At 40.5% G+C, this 24,953-nt stretch overlaps 1 protein-coding gene across 1 annotated transcript in view; it reads left to right on the forward strand.

Moving 5' to 3' along the window:
- Window positions 1–4,105: 4,105 nt before the first annotated feature.
- The window catches only part of LOC137525728 (growth/differentiation factor 8-like), a 123,619-nt gene continuing 102,771 nt past the window's right edge, over window positions 4,106–24,953 (forward strand). The window contains exon 1 of the mRNA XM_068246907.1: window positions 4,106–4,568. Coding sequence (XP_068103008.1) covers window positions 4,205–4,568 — 364 coding nt within the window. The 5' untranslated portion in view covers window positions 4,106–4,204. The remainder of the gene's footprint in view (window positions 4,569–24,953) is intronic.

The raw sequence follows: 24,953 nt of genomic DNA on the forward strand, positions 1-24,953 counted from the left end.
GTAACAAGGGCCAACGTCAGGTAAGCTTGGTGCAGAATGTATAATTGTGTGGCTTCGTCTTTAACATTTACAGATACTCAGTGTTGTTCACTGCTTTGGAGTTAATCAGTTCCTTGTATATATCCCCAATAAGATGTTTAACGGGACCTGACTCTATCAGTGAGAGTAGTGGATGTGGTAATATAGTAACTGGTTCTACCCCAAATTGCTTATGAAAGGCATGTGATAATTGTACATAGCTAAATTGATGTGGGATCCGTACTGGGAATTGAGCTTTAAGTGTATTGAGTTTTCCTCTTTCTATAATTTGACTCCAAAACATCACCCCCGGACGCTGCCACAAATGCGTGTCAGGGATGGTGTTGAATTTCGGCAGTAGGCTATTATTCCATATGGGGATATGGGCATGATAACTACAGATCTTGTATGAAGCACAAGCTCTTTTCAAAACCAGTTGTGCTTGAACCAGGATAGTGTTAAATGTTTTGTGAGTGGGTATGTGGTGGCCTAGAAGGTCGAGCGCCAAACTATCCTTATGTGGGTCTAAGCTGTAGCCCAAAGCCTCGGGGTTGACTATACAGTCCAATGAAAACCATGGCGCTATATGCTGAATTTGTTCAGCAAAGCAATAATGTTGAATGGATGGTAACGCAAGGCCACCCATCCTATTAGGACTAATGAGGAGCAAGTGCCTGATGCGGGCACGTTTATTGTTCAAAAGGAATGCAATCAGTACTGAGCAGATACACCTAAAGAATGCCAGTGGGACATATATTGGGGACTGGTGCAGTACATACTGTATAATAGTTTGGGTAAAAGGATCATCTTAATTAGATTAACTTTTCCCACCACTGTGAGATACAGCTTAGCCCATGTTTTGCATTTGGTTTGTACCAGCTGTAATACGTTTTTATGTTCTTTTGATCAAGGACTCTAAAATCAGGTGCTTATGCTATGCAGATAACAATTGCAAACACTGGAATGTCCACAATCTTATACTATGAGAAATAATTAAGACAAGGGTTTTCTTTTCTATTCTTAAGTGAAGCAGCAATATCTGGCATAGATAAAGTTTTTCTGTAGTGATGTTGCAGCTGTATTATCATTATTAAATATACTCAGTGATTTCTTACTAAAAGAAAAATATGTAATGATTTTAGATAATTGATTTGCATATATTTTAATCAGATTAACAGGGGGAGTAGAGAAAAGTGAATTCACTAAATTGCACAATAGAACAACAACACCTACTACAACACCTACTACAAAAGACTAGAAACCAACCCCAAGCTGAAATACTCAAGGGAATTGAAGAATATGCTCAATGATCTTTCCTCAAAACCATCTAACATACTTACATTAATACCAGCTAATCCTAAAATAGGCACCTTCTACATCTTACCAAAAATACACAAAGAAGGAAATCCAGGTCATCCTATCATCTCTGTTTTGGGGACACTAACAGAAAAGATATCTGGTTCGGTAGAAAACATTCTTAAACCTATGGTAAGGAATACAGCCAGCTACATCCAGGACACCACTGACCTTCTTAACAAATTGACTGCCATGGGTCCGATCCCAAAGGGTGCTATCATGGCTACAATGGATGTTGAATCCCTTTATACCAACATTCCACACGAGGACGGTATTGCAACTTGCCAACATTTCCTTCAGCTTAATGATCTACCAACAGAGCCCACACTACAACTTATCAGGTATATACTAACTCACAACTATTTTTCATTTTGGAATGATATATATCTACAGACAATGGACAATGCTATGGGAAGTAGGATGTCACCCCAGTATGCAAATTTATTTATGGCCAGGTTGGAGGAAGACTTCCTTTCAACTTGTGAAATTAAACCATGGGCTTACTTCAGATTTATAGACGATATCCTATTAATCTGGACAGCCTTACAGGAAGAATTAATCAGATTCCACAAAAACTTCTCAGAGTACCACAAGAACATCAAGTTAACGCTCAGCTTTTAAACCTCCCATGTCAGTTTCCTGGATACCACAATTTATATACAAGATAGAATTTTACAAACATCCATGTACCGTAAACCAAATGACCGCCATATTTACCTAAAATGGAAGAGTTTCCACCCGGAACACACCAAAAAATCTATTGTTTACAGCCAGGCTCTGAGGTATAACCGAATATGTTCTAATTCAGAGGACAGAGACAGACAACTTATGTCACTACGTAAAATATTCATAGATCAGGGATATCATCCACAAATCGTTGATGATCAAATACAAAGAGCAATTTTAAAATCAAGAGAGGAACTGTTGAAGTACACCCCAAAGACTGAAAATAACAGAATCCCAATTGTGGTAACCTACAACCCAAAATTAAAGACACTGAGGAAGATATCGAAAGCCCTACAACCGATACTCCATAAAGACAAACGCCTGAAGGATGTTTTTCCTGATTTACCACTGCTTGCTTTCAGACAACCTCCCAATTTGAGACAAATGATTATCAGAAGTGCATTATCTACACCAGAGACACCAGGCACATTACCCTGCAATAACACAAGGTGTGAGACCTGCCCTTATATCTTGAGCACAAGCCAAATACAAATACCAAACTCACAGAAATATGTTCAAATACAAGATCAATTTTCCTGTGAGTCATCCAATGTTGTATACATGATACGCTGCATGAAATGCCCCTCAAGAGGAATCTATATAGGAGAAACAGGACAAAAACTGCGCACAAGAATGAACCATCACCGCTTTAAAATCAATGAAGGTAAAATGGACACACCCGTGGGCCAACACTTCTGTGAACCAGGACACAGCATGCAAGATCTAAAAGTACTTGTTCTTAAGGGTAACTTCAAAAATGATCAATCAAGAACAATTTCTGAGTACAAATTTATGAAAATGTTCAAGACATTAACAGAAGGTTTAAATTGTGGAACAGGATTCATGACACCTTATGTAACATGATTGATTTGGCTTCATGATCTTCAGAAACCTGCTGGATTTTATGTATGGTTGCACTAGCTCACTGGCTCCAGCCTGCTGATCACCTGACACCTAACGGATAAACAGTAACCAGCACAACTGTCATCTTAGCGTTTACCATTTATCTGCATCAGTGTTTTACTTCAGCTTACATCTGGAAATATGCCTGAAGAAGGGGACTACATCCCAGAAAGCTTGCATCATTTAACTCTATTAGTTAGCCATTAAAAGGTATTATTTTTTTACAAAATGTTGTTTTTTTTCTACCTACACAATAGAACAGAAATTTTTTTTTACCACTGTCATCTTAAAGACCAGGCGTGGTCTAGGTGTCCAAGGCTGGATCAGAAAGTCAGTGGTTGAAGCAACAATAGAAAAAGTAATCACTTGGCACTACCTTCATTTTCACAGATTGTGATCTTTAATAGCAATGTGCATATACAAACAGTCCTTCCAACATGCAATCATTCATGTAGACATACCAGGTTGGTGAGGGTGGATGGAGAGTGGATGCGGGGCCCAAGAGCGAGCTTGAACCGTTTTGCGCCACTAGGCACTTCTGAGGCTGCGTCACAGTCTCATCCAGCAGATTTGTGGATTATATCAATTCCGATTCTTGTTGATTAACTTTTCCTGTACCATAAATGTTCACTACAATTAACCAGCTCCTGCTGAGCCATTTATCTTTTGTATTGCATATAATGTTCCCCTAATATCTCTCTCTCTCACAGATATTTAATAATTAATTTTATAAATGATCAAACATTTAAAATTATTTTTTAAACTGTCTGAAAACTGATATAGAACTCAATTAATTAATAATGTAAGCATTTATGGTAAATAATAGATATAGCTGTATTTTAGGTCAGGTATGTACATGTCACAATTCTTCATATGTATAGGGTGCTGAAATAAAAATATTTACTCAGTATTAATGGAGAGATACATTTGCTTTGGATGGACACCCAAAAAGCTGCCATGATAGTAACAAAACTCCAAAGCATCTGCCAGCTGAATTCATTGTTTATGAGGCAGCCAGTCGTTCTTTCTGATGATGCAGGCGTAACTTAAGTTGCAGTATAAAAGAGCAGATGAGCTGTAGATAATTTGTTAGTGTGACAGGTTCCTCTCCTTCTCTTTAGTTACAGTTAGGAGTCACTTGACTTTTCAATATCCCGAGTCCAAAGCAAGAGTGAACAGAACAGTTTGCCTAAATGAGAACATGATAATGGTACATGTTTACTGCTATGTATACCTATGTATTTTAGTAGTTCTTCCATCTGTGGATCTGAATGACAGTAATCAAGCAGCTGATAAGGACGCTCTTTGTACTTCTTGTACATGGAGACAGAACAGTAAATCTTACAGGCTAGAAGCTATAAAATTTCAAATACTTAGTAAACTTCGCTTGGAGCAAGCACCTAACATCTCCAAGGAGGCTATAAAACAGATTTTGCCAAAGGCCCCACCTTTGCAACACATTATTGACCAGTATGATATTCAAAGAGATGCAAGCACTGAAGGTTACGTGGAAGATGATGATTTTCATGCCACCCTTGACACAGTCATTATAATGCCAACAGAACGTAAGTAGATACTGTTTGAAATGGATTTGTGGATTCTTTTTTTTATCATTTGCATATTCTTATTGTATTTAGAGGTGGCTCCGTCATGTATCTTTATTGATTAATTATAGCATGTTATATATTTAGGTATCAATAGTAATTTAAATTTGAAAACTACCATTAGAGATTTATTAGACAGCATAGACTGTGGCACCATATTATAATCCCTCAATCAGATATTAGTCACAAAGTACGCACTGTAAGAATGCATGCACTGTTATGTGAATATTTGTTTAAAATATGTACATTTGGATAAGAGAAAAAGTAATTATTTTGTCCCACTATATTGTCATATAGTGGGAGAAAATGTATTTATATGTAATCATAGCCCACTAATATTTGGGTTAATATTGTAATATGATAATTATACAGATTGTTTGTATCTGACTTGGTAAATTATTGGATTGGTAAATTGGATCAATGTGTTCTACTGAATATATCTTAAATACAATTAAATAATGTAAGAAACCAGGGCCCATATGCAATTGTTTTTCTCCAATGAGGTATCTCCTAAGAGATAATTTTCATATTCTCTTTAAAATAACTTTTAAGCATTTTACAATTACAAAAGTTGATGAAAAAGGAATTTCAAAAATTTTTTTTTGCTAGCTGGTAGTTTAAAATGCATTTTATAACAAGGTGTTAAAATATAACCTAGGAGAAAACTCAGGTGAAAATGTTAACTGGTTTAATATTATAAGTTAACTGGGTTGTAATATTAAAGTGGTTTAGTATTATAACCCAGGTTTAATATTATAATCCTTTAACAATACTGTAGAGCTAAAGCCTGGATAATGATGGAGATTTATTTCTATGTTAAATGTCAGGAATAATGGTAATTTTATCCTTGGTTTTACAGTTTAGTACAAGTATACAATAATAATTCCACAATGAGTTTAAAATAGAAAAATACATTGAGTTAATTGATGCTAGATCATAAATAGACCACTACTGCAAGAAAAAAATGTTTAAATTGATTGTAAGGGTGCAAAGATCTAACATTTTCTTTTTATTATTTTTTATTAACATACTACTTTTTTTAATTTTTGCAAAATAATACTTGTTCTTTGTATTCCAAAATAAGGTAATTGCAAAGCACCCCATGGTGTAGATAATACTTTGCTAAAAACTCCTAATATATTTATTAGCAGTACACCATAGCTGTATATAGATGCTTTTATAAAGCTAAAGATACTTATTTAGTTTGAGATTTTAAGAAATACGTGTTCTGAAAGATTTCAGAAAATCTGTTTAGCGGGTGAAGAGCCTGAATTGCTTTTTTAGGTTTTAGAGCCAGGGCTGGATTTACCATAAGGCACTGTAGGCACGTGCCTACAGGCACCTCATGATGGAAAGGTGACTCACCCCTCCCAGAGCGCTTCCCTTTCTCCTTCCCGATACAGAGTCCTGATGAGAGTGTAAATGAGAAGTTACTCACCCAGCTAAGTAATATTGAGAGTATTTCTGGCTACTTAATACTAAGGGGCACCTGTAGCTACCTATGAGGTGCAAGGGAAGTAAGGGAGAAGTGAAAGCTGGGCCAGCCAGTACACTTGCGGTGCAGTTCGGCAGGGGTTTGTAGGTTCATGGAGGGTGAGGTCTAGGGTGCCAGGACATCTGTGCGTATAGGCTCCTGTGATGTAAATCCAGGCCTGTTTAGAACAGTCTATATAAAATGTTTCTTCTATTTATTAAGGTTTCACTGCATACTTAAAATATGGTTGAAGGTCAACAACAATGTGAATATTTCAGCTCTGCTTTAAATTCCTTTAGTTTGTTAGAGAATCACTTTTGCTCATGTTCTATCATGCACAGAGTACCTTTGCTCATAACTCATCAAATCCCATTCTAACTCTATGCCCTATACATTTGTTTCTTATTTAATTCTTATAAATACATTTGAATAAAAAGTATAGCCATTGTATATGAACCAAATGTGATAAAATGCAACTTACAAAAATGCAACTTACTGCAAAATACAAAAATTGTCTAGTATTTGTAAGAGGCTATGGAAAACAAAATACCAATTCAATTTCAGAGAGTCTGGAATCTATACGAATTAATAAAATCTGTAGATTTTGTATTTGGAGTAAAACCTAGGTAAGTCAATTTGTTACTGAGATATTCTTCATGTACAGTGTGTGTTAAACAGTAAAAACAGATCGACGCTACATATGGCATTCACATTATCTCTGTATGCTGCACAAGGTAACTCGATGCATAGAGTGATCTATAACGCAATATGTAAGCTTGTAAAGAAAGAAAATGTTTATCTATTTCTTAGTATTTATTAAAATTGACGAACTTACCAGCTGGATACATTACCAGCTTACTTCTAAATATGGCATTTCTTATGTAAGGGAATTTCTAGCTTCACGGTGTTCTAATTTGTTTTTAGAGAGGAGACTATGCTATCTACTAGCATAAGGATACTATTTTAAAAATGTAACAAAGTTATGATAAATTAATGCAGAATGGGGACAACCAGCTATTTTTTTTTGTGTGGCAATCATTTAAACAGGACATCTCTATTGGCCTCCTCCCTTCCTCAATAATATGTTAACTTGTTAGGAACCCATAAGCATTTTCTCACTGTTTGCAGTGGGATAAAAAATTGGTTTGGTTTGATGGACTGCCCTGGTGCAGATATGTGAATGAGGTTGTTAAAGTATCACTTGGGGTAGATCAGGGATCTATGTTTAAATAAATTCATCTATACAAGAAAAATCCCTATGATGAGTAAGACTGTGCGTATAATTTTACACAAAATTCAAGTATGCCTTAGGACTATCTGAAATCTCATGTCTATCTATCTATATATCTATCCATCCATCCATCTATCTTTCTCCTTTGCAAAAAAAAAAAACATTTGACAGAATTAATTAATTTGAAAACAAACTCCAAGACTGCCAGGGGTGTTTTAAGATCAGTGAAAAGGGAAGTGGCTTTAAATCATAACTTGTTGATTAACATTCTGTCAGTAAAAGCATTTGCTTGAAATGTTGGCAAGAGATGTGGCTTATATATTATACAAATGTAAGTGATAATGCTTTTCTATTCAGAGTATGTAAAACATACTGATCCAGTACCAAAATATGTCAAAGCAATTTCTGCACTTACATAACTTTGTGGCCATAACTCTTTATGATATTACAGACAAGATAGACAGCAGCAGCTGCAAAAGAGAGTTAACTCAAACTATGTTTCCTTATGTGCACAACATATTCTGGTTCTTAGAAACAGGTAACTTGATGTATGAGCCAGCACTGGAAACGAACCAGATTCCTTCCTCTTCTAAGAATTACTACAGTTATAGGTACGTTTATTTTCTTAGACGTTATAATACAAGGATACACATGAGATTGCACACATTGAGACAAAGATACAGTCCTTTTTCAGGGCAATCCACCTTACCCACCAACACTATTTTGTAGATTTAAAAAAGGACTATATGAACTGATGCAATCTCAAAAAGGCAGAAAAAAAGTCTCTGGAAAAACTTTATTGACACGTAGAAAAACATCAAAAACACACGATTCTTCAAGGCCTTGAAGTTAAATTTTATATTGTAAAGATCCATGGCAGTAGGCAGATTTCATAAATTTTGGTATGGGGCATAGCATAAACATACAATCACCCACCTAATACATATAATATGAGGATCCGTCCTACCGCCGTGAACACAACCAGTTAATGGTAACTAGAAATAATCGAAATGCTTAGGTCTCAAGTGTAATCTAAATTGTAAATACTTTTATTATGATATCAAAAATTCAGGGAGAATAAAACATCAAAATAATTAAAAACTGGGGAAGGAATGTTGCGGAGTCAGTAATAACATGATACATGGCCGGCCAATCATTCATATCAGACCACTCATTCAATCACACCCATTCAACCCTCATATAATCTAATAGAGCTCTGCGCAGGGAAAAGTTCCACAAGTCAATATAATGCAAGGTCCAATGTTCAACCAGGACTCTTCAGCAGTGCTCAAATCTGACATCCAAGCGACAGCTCACAGAGCAGAAAGTTCATGAAGCAAGAGGCAGCCAATATCAAGTTTCAGCATGAAGCATATAGCGTGCATAATATAATAAATAGGCATGGATCTCACCCAATTAGCTTCTGTCTTCCGCAGCGCTGCATTGATGTGTCATTAGATTAGGGGAATGGGTGGATTGTAGTCACTGGGGGACCCCCCTCTCTCTCTCTTTCTCTATTGCCAGGTCGCCATGGTTGTAGGGCTTGTCAGCGAGGCACAGCGTGGGATCAAGGCCGGCTGGCGTCCCAGCACAGCTCCAACATCCGTCTCCACGGTCCTCCAATCAGAACGCCCGCTCTATTGCCTGCAATGGCACCTGGGTAGGGTAGTTCCCCGTATAGAGAGGTCAGAACAGCCAGACGTTGTGTTCGACTCCGCCCACCGACGCGTTTCACGCCGTGGGCGTTTCTTCAGGGTGTGTCTCCTTCCCCCCCGTGCACCAGCTTTTACTTCGTTGGGACCTCCTCCTCTATCGTCATTACTCCTCCTCCATTTGTCAGCATCCACCATAGCTAATGCAGTTATTCATGATCCGCATAGATACGTACAGCCCCTCATTTCAAAAGGGACTGAGACAGATTCTGGGTGCTATTATCCTGGGAGGTTATTGTAGTATTACCTTATTAGACAATTGAGGTTTGTCAATTCTAAAACATTATTCTCTCATGGAAAGGAGAGTTTCATTTTTCCAACTATATTTGATCTCTAATGTCATTCATATTTTTATTACAATCAATGAGATGCAAATCACCTATTTTTATCAAAGGCATTACCAATATTCATTTGTATATTCAAAGTTTGCTCCACTTCAATTTCAGAGTTTCCAATAGAGCATTTCAACAGCAGGACTCTGATAGTATTTTTGGCTGCACCGTTGTCTTATGATGCTCATTTAAAGGGACATTGCACAATAAGCTCCACTTTTTACTATAGATCCAAATCAAAGGTCCTCAAACAGCTATTCTTCAAAGAATCAAGCCACACAGAACCAAAGCAGAGAAAAAGAGATCTATAAAAATGCCCCCGCTATCGAATAATATATATGTGGCAGTTTTTTTAGAAACTATCCAACAAGATTTAAAAACATTGAACTGGTCTGAGAGGCCAGAGAGATTCAATCTAACAAGGGATGAACAAAGAGCTCTTAATGAGCTTCAAGAAGCCAAGGGTTTGATTATAAAACCGGGTGACAAAGGAGGCAACGTGGTCCTCCTCAATGAGGAGGACTACGTTGCCGAATGTAAAAGATTGCTTGCAGATCGAGATACCTATCAGAAATTGCCTGACAATCCATTTTCCCTAGTGGTCCATAGAGTTAATTCCCTGGTAGATGACGCTTGGGTCAAAGGCGTCGTCACGGAGGATGAATGTAACTTTATGAAGGTGGATACCTTTAACATTCCAACCTTTTACATAATACCAAAGGTTCACAAAAGTATGTCTAAGCCCCCAGGGCGCCCGATTGTGGCGGGCATAGGTAGCCCGACACAACGTTTGGGCAAATATGTGGATGAACGCCTAAAACCATTGGTAAGTCAATTACCATCGTTTGTATTGGATACAAAAAACCTCTTGGGTACACTTGAGGATTTGGTGGTCCCCCCGGGGTCCCTCCTCGTGGGGATCGACGTTGAATCATTATACACGTCGATCCCGCATGGGGAGGGACTCCGGGCTATACAATTTTTCTTGCAAGGCCACTATCCAGAATTTGACGATTTCAACCAGTTTATTTATGATGCAGTTGAATTAATCCTGCATTTGAATTGTTTTTCTTTTGATGGAGTTTTTTACAGGCAGACCAGGGGCACGTCGATGGGGGCGGCGTGTGCACCGGCATATGCGTGCCTCCATCTGGGCCTTTGGGAACACCAGGATGTCTATGGTGACCCTGGCTTCCGAGCACACGCCGCCCTCTGGCTTCGTTATATTGACGACGTGCTCCTGGTCTGGACTGGAAACGAAGAGGAACTGGAGAGATTTATGGTACGAATGAACCAAAATGATAAAAATATTAAGTTAACGTATACAGTGAGTAAGCAGATATTGAATTTTTTGGATTTACAGTTAAAGGTGGAGGGGGAGAAAATATCTACTTCCACATTTCGTAAACCGACGGCAGGCAATAGCTTACTTCATGCGTCCAGTCATCACCCCCCCCCCCCTTTAATTAGGGGGGTACCATGTGGACAATTCATTCGGTTACGACGCAATTGTTCCAATGACGAGACTTTTCGTATGGAAGCTAGATCAATGTATGATCGCTTCAGACAAAGAGGATATCCACATCGCACCCTACGCAGAGCTCTGCGGAAGGCTTGGGATGTGGATAGAACTGACCTTCTGAGTGAGCAGGTAACTTCTAAAGGGGAGGAGGACAGTTTTTTGCGTTTGATCAGTACTTTTGGGTCCCATTGGGAACCCTTACGTGGTATCTTGGAAAAGAACTGGAACATTCTAACTGCTTCCCCAGACATTTTAAGAATAGTTGGACCTAGACCCCTCATGACAGCCAAGCGTGCACCCAATCTTCGTGATAAATTAGTTAAAAGTGAATACAAGAGAGACACAGCAACTTGGCTAGATAAACATATACCGAATGGGACTTACAGATGCTCTAGGTGCAAGCTATGTCCATTTATAGACCGTAAGGACAGTAAGCATTTTTATGATAGCTCTGGCCAAGATATGTATGAGATTAGATCACATATCCACTGTTCAACTGAAAAAGTCATATATATGATTGAATGTCCTTGCGGACTTAAGTACATAGGGAAAACTAAAAGAATGATGAAAGACAGAGTTTTGGAGCACTTGCGCCTAATTGAGGACAACAATGAGGAAAAAAGCTTTTTGGCAGCACATTATGCCCAGTTCCATAACAGCAATTTAGATGGAACTAAGGTGAAGGGGATCTACAAGTTAAATATTTCAGCTAGAAGGGGGGATTATGATGATGTCCTTTATTGCAAGGAGGCCATGTGGATATATAGGTTGAATACCCTGTATCCACATGGCCTCAATCGAGAATTAGATCTGAGAGCATTCTTGCGTTTGAATGCATATACATGATGGGAAGCGTGCTTTGGTTCTGTGTGGCTTGATTCTTTAAAGAATAGCTGTTTGAGGACCTTTGATTTGGATCTATAGTAAAAAGTGGAGCTTATTGTGCAATGTCCCTTTAAATGAGCATCATAAGACAACGGTGCAGCCAAAAATACTATCAGAGTCCTGCTGTTGAAATGCTCTATTGGAAACTCTGAAATTGAAGTGGAGCAAACTTTGAATATACAAATGAATATTGGTAATGCCTTTGATAAAAATAGGTGATTTGCATCTCATTGATTGTAATAAAAATATGAATGACATTAGAGATCAAATATAGTTGGAAAAACGAAACTCTCCTTTCCATGAGAGAATAATGTTTTAGAATTGACAAACCTCAATTGTCTAATAAGGTAATACTACAATAACCTCCCAGGATAATAGCACCCAGAATCTGTCTCAGTCCCTTTTGAAATGAGGGGCTGTACGTATCTATGCGGATCATGAATAACTGCATTAGCTATGGTGGATGCTGACAAATGGAGGAGGAGTAATGACGATAGAGGAGGAGGTCCCAACGAAGTAAAAGCTGGTGCACGGGGGGGAAGGAGACACACCCTGAAGAAACGCCCACGGCGTGAAACGCGTCGGTGGGCGGAGTCGAACACAACGTCTGGCTGTTCTGACCTCTCTATACGGGGAACTACCCTACCCAGGTGCCATTGCAGGCAATAGAGCGGGCGTTCTGATTGGAGGACCGTGGAGACGGATGTTGGAGCTGTGCTGGGACGCCAGCCGGCCTTGATCCCACGCTGTGCCTCGCTGACAAGCCCTACAACCATGGGGACCTGGCAATAGAGAAAGAGAGAGAGAGGGGGGTCCCCCAGTGACTACAATCCACCCATTCCCCTAATCTAATGACACATCAATGCAGCGCTGCGGAAGACAGAAGCTAATTGGGTGAGATCCATGCCTATTTATTATATTATGCACGCTATATGCTTCATGCTGAAACTTGATATTGGCTGCCTCTTGCTTCATGAACTTTCTGCTCTGTGAGCTGTCGCTTGGATGTCAGATTTGAGCACTGCTGAAGAGTCCTGGTTGAACATTGGACCTTGCATTATATTGACTTGTGGAACTTTTCCCTGCGCAGAGCTCTATTAGATTATATGAGGGTTGAATGGGTGTGATTGAATGAGTGGTCTGATATGAATGATTGGCCGGCCATGTATCATGTTATTACTGACTCCGCAACATTCCTTCCCCAGTTTTTAATTATTTTGATGTTTTATTCTCCCTGAATTTTTGATATCATAATAAAAGTATTTACAATTTAGATTACACTTGAGACCTAAGCATTTCGATTATTTCTAGTTACCATTAACTGGTTGTGTTCACGGCGGTAGGACGGATCCTCATATTATATGTATTAGGTGGGTGATTGTATGTTTATGCTATGCCCCATACCTAAATTTATGAAATCTGCCTACTGCCATGGATCTTTACAATATAAAATTCTACATTTGGGATTGATTGTCCCTCACTCAGATCCTAGTGGAGATATTTTAGTCTCATAAATTTTAAATTATTTTTTTTTCCCCCGTGCATCTAACGAAAAGTAGGGACCTTCCACCACGCATAATGGCTTATTGTATACCTGATAGCCTGGAGGATGAAATTGGCATTTCCTTTAAGGAAAATGTAATAAAGGACCAATCAGCTTATCAGGAAATCAAGGGGCACTTTAAAATTCATAAAGCACTATTGATTAAACAATTGAAACGTAAATGGAATTCCTCATTGTTAGACTCTTACCATAAAGCAGGTGTGATACCTGAGGGAATACTGGAGAGAATTATTCCAGCTGAGAACTTGCTTACTGAACGGTTTGTTAAGAAATGGAAGGAAAGTGCATTAAAACGTGGATTAGAAATAGTTCAGCTGTTCGCGGAAGAGGAAAAAGAACAATTAAAAGAAATTACAATAACGGTTCAGGAGAGTGTCTCTGTGCTGAACCTATTTCAAAATAATGAACATTTTGCTCCTCTCAACGAACAGCTGAAACAACAAATGGAAAAAATACAGGTAGAAATAAAGAAAGATAAACAGGCAAAATTCGCAAAAGATTTAGCAAAATGGGACATGGATAAGGCCCTTGACCCAGTGGAGAGATTAAATAAAAAAAGAAACTACAATAGGAGAAGGAGGGGTAATAGAAACTCAGATGAAGGATCAGGAGGAGAAACAGATACCTCAGCAGGATCAGGGACAGGTTCAAAAAAGTCTGTATCTTTTTTAGACAAAGAGGAAAGAAAAAGTCAAAGAGGGAGGAGCTATACAAGGAAAGAAAGAAACAAAAGGAACAGAAGCAGACAGAGGAAATGGCAAAGTTGGGGGAGGGATCAGTCGAGAGAAGAGGAGAACAGCAGACAGGGAAAAGACAGAGAAGAGAGACAGGGGGCTACAGGGGGCATGTTGACCCGGAGCAAAACGGACCAATGGAAAAAATAGAAGAAGATGATTTAACAGTCATAAATCTCTCCAGGTTCCAATTAGGTAAACATCACCTGTCTTTACTAAGAAAAGGCCTATCCTTCTCACCAGTGATCAAGGGTGATTGCTTTGAAGTCTTTAAAGACATACATTTATTTTTGCGTAAATTAACATTAAAATTGTGGCATCAAACTAAAAATCAAAATAACCAGACTGGAGATCCCGAATATGACCCACCCCCAGACCAAAATGAGATAGATCTGTCGATTATAATCCATGATGATTATTCACACTCTCTAGACATGACTGTTACTGAACGCCTTGGCCATGATGGAGGTGGGGATGATGATTGGATGCATGATCTTGAGCTAATCGACTCCCAGATCGATGCCCCCCTGGTCCCTACCAAATTGAAAAAGAGATCTATAAAAATGCCCCCGCTATCGAATAATAAATATGTGGCAGTTTTTTTAGAAACTATCCAACAAGATTTAAAAACATTGAACTGGTCTGAGAGGCCAGAGAGATTCAATCTAACAAGGGATGAACAAAGAGCTCTTAATGAGCTTCAAGAAGCCAAGGGTTTGATTATAAAACCGGGTGACAAAGGAGGCAACGTGGTCCTCCTCAATGAGGAGGACTACGTTGCCGAATGTAAAAGATTGCTTGCAGATCGAGATACCTATCAGAAATTGCCTGACAATCCATTTTCCCTAGTGGTTCATAGAGTTAATTCCCTGGTAGATGACGCTTGGGTCAAAGGCGTCGTCACGGAGGATGAATGTAACTTTATGAAGGTGGATACCTTTAACATACCAACCTTTTACATAATACCAAAGGTTCACAAAAGTATGTCTAAGCCCCCAGGGCGCCCGATTGTGGCGGGCATAGGTAGCCCGACACAACGTTTGGGCAAATATGTGGATGAACGCCTAAAACCATTGGTAAGTCAATTACCATCGTTTGTATTGGATACAAAAAACCTCTTGGGTACACTTGAGGATTTGGTGGTCCCCCCGGGGTCCCTCCTCGTGGGGATCGACGTTGAATCATTATACACGTCGATCCCGCATGGGGAGGGACTCCGGGCTATACAATTTTTCTTGCAAGGCCACTATCCAGAATTTGACGATTTCAACCAGTTTATTTATGATGCAGTTGAATTAATCCTGCATTTGAATTGTTTTTCTTTTGATGGAGTTTTTTACAGGCAGACCAGGGGCACGTCGATGGGGGCGGCGTGTGCACCGGCATATGCGTGCCTCCATCTGGGCCTTTGGGAACACCAGGATGTCTATGGTGACCCTGGCTTCCGAGCACACGCCGCCCTCTGGCTTCGTTATATTGACGACGTGCTCCTGGTCTGGACTGGAAACGAAGAGGAACTGGAGAGATTTATGGTACGAATGAACCAAAATGATAAAAATATTAAGTTAACGTATACAGTGAGTAAGCAGATATTGAATTTTTTGGATTTACAGTTAAAGGTGGAGGGGGAGAAAATATCTACTTCCACATTTCGTAAACCGACGGCAGGCAATAGCTTACTTCATGCGTCCAGTCATCACCCCCCCCCCTTTAATTAGGGGGGTACCATGTGGACAATTCATTCGGTTACGACGCAATTGTTCCAATGACGAGACTTTTCGTATGGAAGCTAGATCAATGTATGATCGCTTCAGACAAAGAGGATATCCACATCGCACCCTACGCAGAGCTCTGCGGAAGGCTTGGGATGTGGATAGAACTGACCTTCTGAGTGAGCAGGTAACTTCTAAAGGGGAGGAGGACAGTTTTTTGCGTTTGATCAGTACTTTTGGGTCCCATTGGGAACCCTTACGTGGTATCTTGGAAAAGAACTGGAACATTCTAACTGCTTCCCCAGACATTTTAAGAATAGTTGGACCTAGACCCCTCATGACAGCCAAGCGTGCACCCAATCTTCGTGATAAATTAGTTAAAAGTGAATACAAGAGAGACACAGCAACTTGGCTAGACAAACATATACCGAATGGGACTTACAGATGCTCTAGGTGCAAGCTATGTCCATTTATAGACCGTAAGGACAGTAAGCATTTTTATGATAGCTCTGGCCAAGATATGTATGAGATTAGATCACATATCAACTGTTCAACTGAAAAAGTCATATATATGATTGAATGTCCTTGCGGACTTAAGTACATAGGGAAAACTAAAAGAATTTTGGAGCACTTGCGCCTAATTGAGGACAACAATGAGGAAAAAAGCTTTTTGGCAGCACATTATGCCCAGTTCCATAACAGCAATTTAGATGGAACTAAGGTGAAGGGGATCTACAAGTTAAATATTTCAGCTAGAAGGGGGGATTATGATGATGTCCTTTATTGCAAGGAGGCCATGTGGATATATAGGTTGAATACCCTGTATCCACATGGCCTCAATCGAGAATTAGATCTGAGAGCATTCTTGCGTTTGAATGCATATACATGATGGGAAGCGTGCTTTGGTTCTGTGTGGCTTGATTCTTTGAAGAATAGCTGTTTGAGGACCTTTGATTTGGATCTATAGTAAAAAGTGGAGCTTATTGTGCAATGTCCCTTTAAATGAGCATCATAAGACAACGGTGCAGCCAAAAATACTATCAGAGTCCTGCTGTTGAAATGCTCTATTGGAAACTCTGAAATTGAAGTGGAGCAAACTTTGAATATACAAATGAATATTGGTAATGCCTTTGATAAAAATAGGTGATTTGCATCTCATTGATTGTAATAAAAATATGAATGACATTAGAGATCAAATATAGTTGGAAAAACGAAACTCTCCTTTCCATGAGAGAATAATGTTTTAGAATTGACAAACCTCAATTGTCTAATAAGGTAATACTACAATAACCTCCCAGGATAATAGCACCCAGAATCTGTCTCAGTCCCTTTTGAAATGAGGGGCTGTACGTATCTATGCGGATCATGAATAACTGCATTAGCTATGGTGGATGCTGACAAATGGAGGAGGAGTAATGACGATAGAGGAGGAGGTCCCAACGAAGTAAAAGCTGGTGCACGGGGGGGAAGGAGACACACCCTGAAGAAACGCCCACGGCGTGAAACGCGTCGGTGGGCGGAGTCGAACACAACGTCTGGCTGTTCTGACCTCTCTTTACGGGGAACTACCCTACCCAGGTGCCATTGCAGGCAATAGAGCGGGCGTTCTGATTGGAGGACCGTGGAGACGGATGTTGGAGCTGTGCTGGGACGCCAGCCGGCCTTGATCCCACGCTGTGCCTCGCTGACAAGCCCTACAACCATGGCGACCTGGCAATAGAGAAAGAGAGAGAGAGGGGGGTCCCCCAGTGACTACAATCCACCCATTCCCCTAATCTAATGACACATCAATGCAGCGCTGCGGAAGACAGAAGCTAATTGGGTGAGATCCATGCCTATTTATTATATTATGCACGCTATATGCTTCATGCTGAAACTTGATATTGGCTGCCTCTTGCTTCATGAACTTTCTGCTCTGTGAGCTGTCGCTTGGATGTCAGATTTGAGCACTGCTGAAGAGTCCTGGTTGAACATTGGACCTTGCATTATATTGACTTGTGGAACTTTTCCCTGCGCAGAGCTCTATTAGATTATATGAGGGTTGAATGGGTGTGATTGAATGAGTGGTCTGATATGAATGATTGGCCGGCCATGTATCATGTTATTACTGACTCCGCAACATTCCTTCCCCAGTTTTTAATTATTTTGATGTTTTATTCTCCCTGAATTTTTGATATCATAATAAAAGTATTTACAATTTAGATTACACTTGAGACCTAAGCATTTCGATTATTTCTAGTTACCTTGAAGTTAAATACCCGCAAAGCTACAACCGTTTGTTGATTCAAATCAATCTAATGTGCTTTAAAGACCTATCACTGTGATATTGAAGAATCGCGTGTTTTTGATGTTTTTCTACATGTGTCAATAACGTTTTTTCAGAGACTTTTTTTCTGCCTTTTTGAGATTGCATCAGTTCATATAGTCCTTTTTTAAAGCTACAAAATAGGTTTAGTGGTGCCATCCAGCTTTATATGGAGGTCTACTGTCCCATTCCTCTTTCCTTACTGGGTCCCTAATACAGCTTTCCTTAGGTGCAGTGAGAGAGTTTAATATAGACACTTACTTCCTCCAGCTACTGGAGGTCCCATCAGTCTTCTTTAGCATTGCCAACTCTTTGTCTCTCTGATTTCCTGTATATTCCTTTATGATGTGCACAAGAATTAGAGAGTAGAGAATAAGCAGTGCCACAGACGAGACCTCAAGATGCTGGAGGAGGCAAGTGTCTTTATTAAGCTCTGCCACTGCTGTGCATAGCTCGGCACAAGGATAGGGAAGAAAGAAGTTGGACCTCCCTTCTCCATCCCTTGCACTGCCAGTTGAGCCAAGCCCCAGACTCTCCCTAGGTCCCATACGGCAGTAGGTAACACCATGAGTTACAGCGCCAGGTAACATCAATATCAACCTAAATTACTCCACTGGCTAAGCGTATGTCTCTTTATAGAGGAGTTCAAGAAGTAGAACTGCACATCAAGGTATGTGGGTGCTGGTGCTGAACTCCACGGTTGCTCAATGTAGTAATCCAAAAGGAGAAGTTTGCACACAGTCTTTGCAGGAACGTGTCAAATTTTATTCTCCCATCACACACACAAGCAAATAAATCTGACCTATAAGGCCGACGATCGTTTTGGGGCCACCAAAGGGTCCCCTTTATCAAGGCATAGGACATGTTTTTCTGCCCTATGCCTTGATTAAGGGGACCCTTTGGTGGCCCCAAAACGATCGTTGGCCTTATAGGTCTGATTTATTTGCTTGTGTATGTGATAGGACAATAAAATTTGACACGTTGTTCCTGCAAAGACTGTGTGCGAACTTCTCCTTTTGGATTACTTCTTTATAGAGGAGAACTATTAAAAAAAAGCAGGAAATGCAGAGGTAAAAGGGAGTTCATTTATCTAAAGGTGTGTAGAGTGGTGTTTTGCCCAGAGAACTGATAGTGGCTGGAGTGTCATGTGTTCACGCCAGACACCGTGCTTTGGAGAATGAGAGACTCGTCTACTGAAGCCAGGAAAGTTTTATGTTCATGGATCCAACTGCTGATCTCACTACCCTTTCTCCATCTGAGTATGGAGACCTGAAAGGTTACTACTGGGACTTTTTGTTCATCCAAAGTCTTTCTGGGGATTGTGACTCTATTGTGATTAGTCGTTCATCTGCTGTATTTAGGAAAATGTGGATTATGGAGAATTGTATAGGAATGATCTCCGATGAGCTCTGCAAAAAAAAAAGATAGTGTCCAAAAACCCTCTGAAACTCCTTGGAGCTTTCAACCGCCAAGATTCTTTAATAAGAGAGACCAGAGGCCCGATGGTGCAGTATCATTAGGTATGTGGATGAGAACAGAATAATAATTTATACTCACAAAGGTAGGTTGCAATCCTGCAACCACCGACAGAGGCCTACGGGAAATTAACCGTTCCGTATCCCAGGTCTGCTATGCAGGTACTGGTCAGTCGCTCTCCTTGGGTTATTGGAACACGTGGTGTCCAATACTTTACCCCAAAGGGTTGAACTATAGCTAAAGAAACTGTAGGAGGCACCAAAAGATATTCTATCTGCTAAGTCATAAATTAAAGGACTAGATTTGTCTTCCCTCCATAAAGGAACAAACCAATAGGGTAGATATACATTTTAATGATGCACAAAAGACAACACGTTTCACGAGTACTGGCCCGCTTCCTCAGGTCAATAACTAGTTCCTAAATTTGCAGCAGGTACTCATGAAATGCGTTGTATTTTGTGCATCATTAACCCGTGAAATGCGATGTATTTTGTGCATTGTTAAAAATGTATATTTACCCTATTGGTTTGTTCCTTTGTGGAGGTAAGACAAATCTACTCCTACAATTTATGACTTAGAGTATAGAATATTTTTGTGTGCCTCCTACAATTTCTTTAGCAATGGTAGAAGGGAGGGAGAGATCCACAGACCCGGTATGAGTATAAAACCGGTAATTTTATTGGTACAAAATAAACTATGATTAAGGGCATATCTTGAGTCTCATACCTGTCAGTTGATCCTGTGGATGGAATTGTTTCCTATGCCTGTCCTTTTGTACCAATACAATTAAGTTTGAAAGTTTAAAGACTCCGTTTTATTCAGAATGGGGAATCCAAAATGTGGAGCTAACGTCTAGAATTTAAGATTAATATTAGGACTACTAGGACATAGTGTTTATCCAGTATACATCTAAGGACTACAACTCCTTTGGCACTCAAATCTGTAGTGCTGAAGAGAACATGGATTGTGGAAACTTTAGAGAGGAACTTTACCAAAATATAGGCGTAGGGGAAAAAAATCAACACATTGCAAAGTGAAAAGTAAAAAATAGAAGGCAGATAAAGAAACAATTGATATTCATTGTTTAATTCGTTCATGTTGTTTGTTTGTTTGATCCTTTTTGAGCCTGTAGGTCAACATCTTTGTTATTCTGCAGGACAGCACTTACTGCCCTTGTCTATAAGCACACCCACTAACAATTTGATAGACTAAAAGGTTATATATCTACATACAGTGGGAGATACTGTTGGCTTGGCAGTTGGCAACAGCCATTATTTCTCACAATGCAATAAAGTTAGCAGACCGGAATCTGTCATGACCATGGCCACAACATCTGTTGATAGAAGCTGTTTCAACTAGTATTTTGTATAACTGTTTTCTGCTTAGTTTTGTGTGTTGTGTGTGACTGAATAAATACCCTGGGCCATATGCAATTAACTTTTTCTCCTAAGAGATAATTTTTCATCAAAAAGTGCAAAAAAAGTAAGTGAAAAAGTAAATAAAAAATTATTTTGAGTATTTTTTTGCTCTTTGATGGTTTAAAAGGCATTTTATTGACAAGTTTAAAAATATCACCCAGGAGAAAACTCAGGAGAAAAAGTTAATTGCATATGGGCCCCTGTCTTTCCTATAGCTATATCTGCTGCTGTGTGCTTTGTTTTTCTGTCCTTACACCACTGAATCTATGTACGATATGGTGGCATCACACTTAGCAATCCCTTACCCAGCCTGTGCTATGTCTATTGCATGGATAGAAAAAATATGTAACTAGGAATAAGGATTTGCTTCATACATAGGACTATTTATTTAAAAAAGTGTTACTCATTTTTATGAGAGAGATCCTTGACAGAAGTAAAATGATACATACAGTCTTTCAGTGTAGTTTCAAGGGTACTTGGCAATACAGTGTGACCACTACATCCGTTTGGATGTAGTGGTCACACTACCAAGACAATCAGTAACCAGTGTTCAAACAATCTGGGGTTATCCTAAAGAAATCTGGTTTACTTAACAACAGGACATACAGAAGGACCACCTATAATACTCACGTGTCCTTGTGGTCCTGGTGTCCTCTCTGTGCATGTGCACCACCAGCCATAGTGTGATGACTGTGGCAGAGGGCGTGCGCATGTCTGTGCCTAGCGACGTAGGCCTTTGAGCGAGGTTTGACATACATGAACATGCAGGCATAGGCACATGAAACTGGCATCAAAATTCGATATAAAAAGCCCCTTCAGCCATGGTTTAGTGCTGTTTGCTCTGACATCTAGTGGGTACGCCCAAATGTTCCGGTGCCTTTGGCCTATCCTGCCTTTTTATCTGTCGGCTTGTTATTGCCCCGGCTTGCATGACAATTCTCGATCCTGATCCCCTTGGTTTGACTCGGCCTGTTTGCGCGACCTGATTGATTGCTGCCTGCCCTGGCCCTTGGACTGTGTAGTGGATTTCCCTTGTCTGTCGCCTGCCTTGATTCTGGACTGTTTCCTTGCTCAAGCCTGCCTGCCACCGACCTCAGATTGTACCTTGACTATTCTTGCCTGCCTACATTCTCCACATTGAGGTATCTGTTCTTTTAACCACTAGTAAGGTGACCCCAGTTTGCAACCTGGTGGGCACTAGGCTGCTAAGTCCAGGGTGAACCCCTCTGGTCGTTATTGGGGAAGACCCGTGGCCACTTAGACCCCGCAACTAGGCAACACCCTATCCCCTAGTCTCTATGCTGGGTGCACCTGGATGGGGTGAAGTATTGCTAATCTGCTGTCAAATCTGTTGGAATGTTTGCTGCAATGCATCATTAAACACAGAGGTGTGCATTTTACTGGTGCCCACGTTTTTTCTTTGCCTGTGATGAACAACCCTATCCCCTAGTGGAAGGGCCAATGAGCCACCTGGACAACAAAGAAATCTGTCAACTAAAGCCTAACAGTTACGAACTTCCCAAAATATGGATACCACGGGAAAAGGTTCATCAATTGAACAGCTTATTTCCATACAAGGAGTTCAACAGAACTGTTTTTAACTTCAGGGCCAAATACAAGACCTGGCACCACCCGCTCCAGTTTGCAGTACCTGATGTCTCTCGCCTAGTCTTGGGTGCTGCCCATAATTATTCATACCCCTGGCAAACATTGACTTAAAGAGAACCAGAGCTAATGGAAGTAAAAGCTGTTCTACATACCTGGGGCTTCCTCCAGCTCCATATGCACGGATCGCTCCCACGCCGCGGTCCAGCGCTGCCCGTATCTAGGAGAATCGGGACCCCGCTCTGCCGCCAGTCGGAGCCAGTCTAGCGTAGCAGAGGTGCGCTCTTTGCGTATCTCTGCAGCAGTGTACGGAGAGATACGTAGAGGGCGCACTTCTCCTGCGTAGCGCGGCTCCGATGATGTCAGCTACGGGAGCCGGTTCTCCTAGATGCGGGCAACGGTGGATGGCGACGTGGGAGCAATCCGTGCGTATGGGGCTGGAGGAAGCCCCAGGTATGTATAACAGCTTTTACTTCCATTAGCTCTGGTTCCCTTTAAAGTTACTTTTATTCTACAAGCAGGTAATTTTTTTTATGGGAAATGACATTGGTGTCTCCCAAAAGATAGTAAGACAATGTACAAGAGACATTATTGTGGAAAAAAATTATTATCTTTTATTTACATTTGAGAAGAAAGTGTCCAGTCCAAAATTATTCATACCCTTCACAAACTGTCACAGTCTGTGGGAAAATCCAAAGTTCTATACCATTCCAAATAGTCCATGCTGTTCTAAAGCATCCCAATTACCCTGATTAATTGGGAACAGCTGTTTTAATCAACTCAACAGGTGAAAAACAGCAGCTCTCTACAGTTGGTTTGTGGACAGCCATGGCTAAGACAAAGGAGCTCAGTGAGGACCTGCGGCTGTGCATTGTAGCTGCCCACAAGTCAGGAAAGGGCTGCAAGGCCATTTTTAAATGTTTTCAAGTTCCAGTGGCTAGAGTGCAAAGTATTATTAAAAAAATACAAAATGTTCCGCACTGTGAGAAATCTCAGAGGACGTGGTCGGAAGCCAAAAGTGACACCTGTGCTGGCCAGAAGGATTGTGAGAGAGGTGAAAAAGAATCCAAGGATCACCACCAAGGCCATCCTGGTGAATCTGGGCTCTGCTGGTGGCAATGTCTCAAGGCAGACAAAGGGACAATGTCAGGAACCGGCCCGCGGCACGCCTGCGTATACGGTTCCCGACTTCGGGTTTGATCAGATTAAGCGGGGAACAGCCTTATTTAAGCTACAAACAAGGCTGGAACCCCTCAAACACTTCCCACTGCCACCACTAGCGTTGCTAGACACGTCCCCTCAGCTGTCGAGGGCTAAACACGCAATCTGCGTTTTCGTATTTGGGTCAGCTTTGCGCTTAGGCCGAATACGAGAACGCCACGCACCCACACACACAGTACAGTTGTACAGTAACACAGCACAATCAGACAATGATTTGTAATGCAAGTTACACTGTCGTGCAGCAAAACCACTAACAGTCTTTCCGAACGATACTGTTAGACTTCCCACTCGGCTGTCGAGCGCAGAAGTGCCCCATCCACACAATGCAATTACAATTTCATATGGTAGTGTTGCTCAAACATACAATTAGGCACGGACTTATACACAGCTACACTGCAGTCTCCTCTAGGCTGTGAGTGTTAGTTTAGTACGGCAGAAGTCAAGCTTATTAAATAATAATTTAATATTCCAGAAAAACATGGAACAATGCAGAACAGAATATATACAAAAGATTACAAAAAACAAAGTAAAACGGTTACAAAATTAAGTGTTACAAAGATACACACAAAGCGATTTTGCTTACCAAAATAAACGGGGATCCAGATAGAAGAATCTTGGACTTTTGTGGATGGACACAGTTCTGGCTTTGACCAGGAGCCCCTTAGCTTGGGCCTGGAGACCAGCTGCCGCTACCGTCAGAAGAGAACTGATTTGAGGTAGCTGTCCCCTGGTTTTTATAATGAAATATTCGCCTTGAGGCTGTAAGCCTGTGTGGACGGGGGAAGCTAGATTTAATTACATCCTCAGTCATAATTGGATTTTCAGAGATCCAACATCCACTATAGTACACACACCCAACAAAAGACTACCTTAGCCCAATTGCCCTAGGTTACAATGTCTATACATCAAGAGATTGTTAAGTGAGGCTTTTCAACTCCACCAATAATTCAATTTCCACAGGACTAGTCCATTCATAACACGCGTCATATCCTTTCCTGTGATATGCCACTTCAAACCTTTCCTTGTCTCAGTTTTCAGATCATCAAAAAGGTCTCCCCCCCCCCCCCCCCCTCCAGGTGACAATTGATTAAGGCTTCCTCCACCTTCCAGCAGGCTTGCCAGATGTAAATTCTAGAGGTTTTTTGTTAGCCTTTG

Source organism: Hyperolius riggenbachi, chromosome 7, assembly GCF_040937935.1.
Source record: "Hyperolius riggenbachi isolate aHypRig1 chromosome 7, aHypRig1.pri, whole genome shotgun sequence".
Lineage (NCBI taxonomy): Eukaryota > Metazoa > Chordata > Amphibia > Anura > Hyperoliidae > Hyperolius > Hyperolius riggenbachi.